At 42.6% G+C, this 7,376-nt stretch overlaps 1 protein-coding gene across 2 annotated transcripts; it reads left to right on the top strand.

Annotated features, from left to right (window-relative positions):
- The first annotated feature begins 744 nt into the window (after positions 1–744).
- BAG5 (BAG cochaperone 5) lies at positions 745–6,340 on the top strand. 2 transcript variants are annotated; one of them, XM_074908745.1, is made up of 2 exons: positions 745–1,095; positions 1,725–6,340. In XM_074908745.1, the coding sequence occupies exons 1-2, from the start codon at positions 761–763 to the stop codon at positions 3,103–3,105; spliced, it is 1,716 nt and encodes a 571-aa protein (XP_074764846.1). In that variant the 5' UTR covers positions 745–760; the 3' UTR covers positions 3,106–6,340. The 2 variants fall into 2 exon arrangements, with proteins under 2 accessions (XP_074764846.1, XP_074764847.1); XM_074908746.1 differs by having other exon boundaries at positions 990–1,113.
- The last annotated feature ends 1,036 nt before the right edge of the window (positions 6,341–7,376 follow it).

The raw sequence follows: 7,376 nt of genomic DNA, 5'->3' as shown, positions 1-7,376 counted from the left end.
TATCACCACTTGAGAAGAGTTTCTGAAAACCACCCCGATTTGAAATAAATTCCAAAACTCCACACGACCTTAAAACATAAGAGAGCATAACAAGTACAGAAATTACGCGCATTCATTTACCCTGATGGAAAATTATGCGACACATTTAACATTTACTTTCATTTAGAAACTAAAGAGGAAAATAGCTTCGACTCTTTTCTAACAGACAATAATCACGGTTGTGGTTTTTTTTAAAAACATCTTTTTTTTTATTTTCATATCACTGATATTCCACTTCATTAAAATATTTGACGACAAGAACTAGCAGGTATGTAAGTCTTCTTAAGCGTTGCTTTCTTCGTGCATCCTTGTGAACATGCACAAGCGCGCAGCTTTTCAGGCCGGGTTTAGGGAGAACTGACTCTAAGAGCCCATAAAGTACTGCCCCGCTTGGAAGAGCGTTTGGCTTCCCCGGTGCCTCGGCGCCCCACCCGCACGGCGCGGGAGGGCCCGCGGGGTATTTACCAACACCGGGGGCGCTGGAAACTAAATAAGTAACGAGAGGCCGCAGGAAACGCAGACTTTTATCGGGCCGCGCCCGCCCAGCGGCGCTGTGAGGTACCGCGGGGGCAGCCCGGCCGGCCCCCCCGCTCCCCCCTCAGGGCTCCGCAGGGGCGGGAAACCTCGCGGCCTCCCCCGCGGCTCCGGGACGCAAGAGCTGCCTCCCCCACCCCTCCGGGCCGAATTTACCGCGCTGTCCTGCCGCTCCCCGCGCTGAGCCATGGGGCCGCCGGCGGCTGAGGAAGAGAAGGAAAGGAGGAGGCGGCGGCAGCAGCCGCCACCCCGCGCCAGCAGCCGGGCAGCCGCCATCACCCGCCTCCTGCCGGCGGCTGGCGCTTTACGGCAGTGTCGCAAAGGCGAGGCCGCCGGGAGCGGAGCGCGGCGCTGCGGTCGGGGGCGGCGCCGGGGATGGGGCCGCGTCCCTCGGCCCCGCCGTTCCCGCCCCCGCCGCCGCCCGGCCGCGGGGCGGGGCTCCTGGGCTTCGCTGCCGCTCGGCCCGTGGCGCAGCGCAGCGCCGGGCCGGGCAGCGGGTCCTTGGGCCGGGGCGGCCGGCGGGTGAGGCGGCCGGAGCCGGTGGGGAGCGTTGCGGGCGCTGAGGGCGTTTGCGGGGGGAGGCGGTTGGGGGAGAGCCTCTCCTCGGGTGCCCGCGGGCTCCCCCGGAGCGGCCCGTTGTCACCTCCCCTCCCCGCTTCGGCGGGCCGCGTCGCCGGGGCCAGGTTGCTACCGTGCAGGGGCCTGGAGGGGCCGCCGGGGGTGGCGGGAACTGAGCGGGGAGCTTCGGCTGTGGGGCCTGTGCGGGGGAAGGCAGCCCTGCCCTGGGGTTGTGGCACCCCGGCGGCGGTCGGGTTTTGCCGCTGTTTTTCCTCTGACCCGCGGGGGTCGGGTTTGTTGTGCGATGCCTTCAGCTGCAGGGCAGGTGGGCAAGGGGGGGCTGAAGGTTGTGGGCAAATGCAAAGAGCCGGTCGAGTGCTAACTAAAGCATCACCCCTGCAGCCTGGGTGAGAGAAAGAGGTGTGAAACAACAGAGGAGTCGCTGTGAAATGTCAGCCAAGTGGTTTATTCCTATTGCTAGCGATATTTGAAATAGCTGTAATGCTGAGGTGCTTCAGGGTGTTGTCAAAGTTGTGACATGTGGTTGCATAGCGCTTTATTTATCGCAGGTCTTGTTCTCGCTTTCTTTGTAGTTCATCTGAAACTGGACGAAAGAAGAGAATGGATATGGGTAACCAACACCCATCCATAAAACGGTTGCATGAAATACAGAAAGAAGTCAAAGAGATTGAACAACAAGTGGTTGTCTTCAGTGGTCTGTCTACTGATCGAGATTACAAGAAATTAGAAAGAAGTCTCACTAAACAGCTTTTTGAAATAGATTCTGTAGACACTGAAGGAAAGGGAGATATTCAGCAAGCCAGAAAACGAGCTGCTCAGGAAACAGAGAGGCTGCTTAAGGAACTGGAACAAAATGCAAACCATCCGCGCAGACTGGAAATAGAGGCTATATTCAAGGAGGCGCAGTCACTTGTGGAACGTGAGATTACACCTTTTTACAAAGGAGGTAACTGTATAAGTGACGAATTTGAAGAAGGTATTCAGGACATTGTGTTGAGGCTTACCCAGGTGAAAACCGGAGGGAAAGTTTCTCTACGCAAAGCAAGATATCGCACTCTGACAAAAGTATGTGCTGTTCAGGAGATTATAGAAAGCTGTGTAAAGCAACAGCTGTCCCTGCCACTCTCTAATGATGCACATCCTTCTGTCTCCAAAATTAACTCTGTAATGTGTGATGTGAACAAAGCAAGAGGAACTCTTATTGCGCTTCTAATGGGAGTGAGTAGTAATGATACCTGCAGGCATCTATCCTGTGTGCTTACAGGCCTCATTGCTGATTTGGATGCTTTAGATGTCTGTGGTCGCACAGAAATAAGAAATTACAGAAAGGAAGTAGTGGAAGAGATCAATAAGTTGCAGAAATACCTGGACTTGGAAGAAGAAGCAAATTCTACTCACGCTTATGATTTGGCACAAAATCAGTCCATTCTGAAAATAGAAGAGATTCGCAAGAAAATGAAGGAAGTTAATTCTTTACTTTTAAAAACAGAGAATGCTTCTGATTTGTATTTGGGATCCAAAGCAGAATTACAGGGATTAATTGCCCACTTAGATGAGGTGAGTCCAGGCAAAAACCCCTGTATTAGAGAAGCCAGGAGAAGAGCAGTAATAGAAGTTCAAACTCTTATAACGTATATTGATTTGAAAGAAGCCCTTGAAAAAAGGCAAATGTATTCTGAGCAAACTGCTGCCGAACATCAGTCTCATAAAGCAGTTTGGAATGTACTTGGAAACTTGTCCCAAATTCAGCAGGAGGTGATTTCATTTGATGGAAACAGAACAGATAAAAATTACATGAGATTGGAAGAACTTCTTACAAAACAACTTCTAGCACTTGATGCTGTAGATCCACAAGGTGACGAGCGGTGTAAGGCTGCCAGAAAGCAAGCAGTAAAGCTTGCGCAGAATATTCTTTACTATCTGGACATGAAAACAGATGAATGGGAATACTGAAACAGCCATGGCCTAACACAGAACAACATTTTTTCCTTCGGCACATTATGCAGATCACTGGCAGCACATAATAAAAGTGGTGTGTTCTGTGCTTGCTTAAATCACAGAGATTGCATAAGCAGTTGACTTGGCTATATGTCTGCTATCCCACGCAGTCACCCACTTGCCATGGCAACTGTCAGTACACATCAGCAATTCTGGTCACTGCTATAAGCAAAGAAGTGCAATTCTCTGAAGGATTAGCTTAATACGTGATCAAATGGCTTCTTTTTTTTCCGGTTTGTTTTAATAACCTTGCATAATGTTCAGTGAATGAAGATTTTCCAAAGATGCAGAAACTGCCTCGTGGTACAGTACTGACAAAACTAGAGGAGACTGGACATGAAAATTAGTATTCAAGCATGAGGCTCCATCCAGCAACTTCACAGCAGTCTGAATATACTCTTAATGTGCTGTTCCAACAAAGTATTAAGGGCAGAAAACCTGCTGGCCTTTGGGTTGTACTGGATTTATTCCATCTATCGCACTTTTCTGTGTGTTTAGATTTCTCACTTAATGGAGCTATAATGCCAGCTGCAAATTAGCATTTACATAGCAAAGCCAATTATGTCTATTTTTTGTAATACCTGAGCCCTTTGATTTGCAAAAACAAGTCTTTTGTTGGTGGAAACTTTCAAATTATTGCTTTAAGGTACTGAGACTTGGAGAGGGAAATCTGTACATATATACTGGCCAGATAAATGGGATATCGAGGATTTTACACTGCCATCTGTAAACCCCTGAAAACTGCACTGAACTTTAGTGGCTGCTTAGGTGTCTTTTTAAACTCAGTTGTTAGATCTGGTTTTGACTTGTCTTTTCACATTCAGTGAAAACAGAAGCAGAATTCACTTTGACGTGAATGAGCATTTTGGAATTATTTTTGTAAAATCACATAGCTAGCTACAAAGATGTCCCTAATGATCTAAAAGCCTGTTATTTATTTCATACTGGTCAGGTGTGGCTTCAGGCATGTCTTGGAAAAGACTTGTGGCAAATGTCTCTCCTTGCAACTCATCGTTTTAGTAACTTAGTAAATAAGCTTGCTTGTACTATTGTATGCACCTACCTTTTTATTTGTGGCTGCTAGTGCCAATTACATTTCTACTGTAGCATGTTTTTTGGCATTTTTTTGAGAGCATGGCATTAAAATTAATTAATTATAAAGATATATATAAGTATGGATACTTTGCACTTAGCTTTTTCATGTTGAATTAATGATGATGATGTTCTATAGATGATGATTTGCACCACTTTAAGGAATAAAAACCAGTTTGGATGTTAAAATAAATATTTTTAGATCTATTTTTGACTGATTAGAGAAGACAACACTGTCTGTGAAAGACAAGTGCCTTTATGACACCACTGACTTGCACCGTCGTATGTAGATATAGGAACTGTTTACTGGCAGCTTGATACATTTGTAATCTTTGCAAACTGGATTTCTCACATATATATATAATTCTACTATAATACATGTCAAATTAATATAATATGATAGGTGACGATTGTTCTATAGAGTCCTGAGAATGAGCATCAAATCTGGGAAATATGGATTCTGCTTAAAAACGAGTACATTGATGTGGAGATGGGGGAGTTTGGGCAGGTCTTCTGTGTCTGTTGCTACAATAAGGAGAGAATATGTGCTCCATGTAACATGCTTTGAGATGTTGATGAAAGGTTCTGTAACTTCAGAGTGTGAATATATTTTGTTTGTGATTGTACAGGTGATTGCTTTGCAAATTTACTTGCCAATTGAATACAGTGCCTGAGGCACGATTTGGCAGTGACAGAATGTTGGAAGATTCTCTGCTCCTTCAGATATATAACCCCATTGAATTTATCTCTTCTTACATTAAAAAAAAAAATTTTCCCTAGTTAAAATTCCTATCTATATGTATTATGTGGCTAACACAGAATGTTAATAGTTATACACCTGAATTATTTTATTCATTTCAAGCTTTCTGCACATTTGAACTGCAACTTCTGATTTGCACTTACATTTTTAGGAAATATAAGCATAGTGATATTACTCATTTTTCTTTAGTATTACTGTCAGGTCTGCAGTGGTTGTTTAACAATTTAGTGTCTGTGTTCTTTGGAGGTTATATGTAACTTTATAAATGTTTGAACCTGTTACGTAAAAGCAAATAAGCATAGTTTTCAGATCTGTTCTCTTTTAGATTTGTATGTCTTTTAGCTTTTCTGAATGAATTGTTAGGCCTGTGTCTAAGAAGGCAAATGTGTAAAAGTTAGGGTGATTTTGACTGAGTAGGGTTCAGTAGCAAGATATTATGTGGGTTAATTTTTTTTCCCATTGTTCTATACTAAATTGACTATTTAAATTTTATGGTAAAATCCTCATCTGGAATGGGATTAATTCATAGCTTTTGCATGAATGAAAGTAATAAACTACATATGCTTAACCAAAAAAAAAATGCACAGATTTCTCAAAATCTTGCTTTTGTGCTGAAGAATGTAATTTCTCTGGTTTATATATCCAAAGATCGAGGGACACACCTTTTCTTTCTGATATGGCAGGCTAAAGTAATAAGCAAAATGTAAATGGACCAAATTTCAAAAGCCTGCATTTTATTACTATACTGAAATAATTAATTTTTCTGTGTGCTGTGTAATCTACCTTAGAGCAAAATAAATTATTTGATATTTGGGAGAGAGGTAATCCTACATTGTGATTTCTATTTGTTAATTGTATTTCTTTTTAAACTAGTTTTCTTCAGTTATTTCAGTGTTTATTTTTTTTTGCTTACCACTCAGTGGTTTTTCTACGTTACCAGTTTGGAAGAGATTTTGTTTAAATATAATTCCTACTTTTTCAGTTTGATAGAAATTAGTGTATGTGCTTCTTATGGTGTATATGTCTTGAATTATTGCTGCGTAGGATATGGCATTTGTATATAAAAATTCAAGATTAAATATTGCAGTGTTATATTCTTGATTATTAATAAAAATACATTACTACCTTTTACTAGGTATTCATTTGAATGTTATGCCCTGCTGCCTTTCTCTATTTTTGAATGTGAGTTATCAGAATGTAAATGATTTGTGTCTTAGAGAAAGTGTTTTTATCAAACATAGACATAAAGCTCTTTTGTTTTTCCCTCCTTCTTTAAAAGTTTGCTTTTTTCCTGCTGTATTTATGAAAATAAAGTTCTTTGTGTGGAAACCACTCCTACCTCTACTTGCCAAATCTGGTGCCTTTTGGTTTTCTCTGCATTCAGCCTGGCGTTACAGTCATTACACCAGTCACTGCTTGCATTCTGTCTTCGGTGATTGCTTTGCGTCCTCCTGGGCTTCAGTTGGATGATCACTGCAAAAATGCTTGTGGCTCTTTTAAGATCTTTCCACTTTCCTGTTGAAGGATGCTGCCTTAACATATGAGCTTGCAAAACTGAGGGTATGAAGTCTCCTCATGTGCAAAGTCGATGTGGATGAAAGAACCTTTAGTGGGAGTTAAGCTAATCTGGTTTTAAACTTTGTAGATGAGGCATGTTCACATGATTGTTCTGATGGCTCAGTGTCTTTTCTCAAGATGCGGTGAGCCATGTTATCGGCTCATTGCTGATGGAAGTGGGGAATTCTGTTTCTGCCCAGAAAGCTGCTGGCTTTATGCAGTTTGTGCTGCTTGGGAAACTTCTATGAGCTGATTTAACCCACTAAAACGAGAGAACAAACTTAACAAAAATGGAGGAGGTAGTTTTCTGTGGGATTAGTGTGTAAAACTGGCTTGTAGAAAGGCATATGGGCCAGAGCTACTGTAAAATGAAGGGGTGGGTTTTGTGGCCCTGGGTTAGGGAGCAAATTTTAAGATTTTCAGTAGCATTAAGTCATTAGATCAACCTTCTGCATAGTTATGTCTGTGGAGAAGGAAAGAAGGTGGCACTATCAACTCCTACAGACAAGTAGGAATTTGCTGCTTCGGTAATGGGATATGATGAAGGCAATACAAATGAATCATGTACAGAATTCAATTGCTCTTTTGTGTTACAGAGTAAGTGTTCATGCAATAAAACACACAAGTGATCATGTCCAAGTACTATACACAGTCTGGAAAAATCTTATCCAGAACACATCAGATAAGAATAAGGTTTATAAAGGCTGAATGTTCCTACAGGTAACAAGTTCACCATATCTTCTTTCTCTCCCTCTTAACTATATGGCTTATTTGAAGGAGATACATTATTCAAAGACCAATAAACCATCGGGGCAAT

This window comes from Athene noctua, chromosome 6 (assembly GCF_965140245.1).
Source record: "Athene noctua chromosome 6, bAthNoc1.hap1.1, whole genome shotgun sequence".
Classification (NCBI taxonomy): Eukaryota; Metazoa; Chordata; class Aves; order Strigiformes; family Strigidae; genus Athene; species Athene noctua.
This window is presented reverse-complemented; position numbering and strand designations above follow the sequence as displayed.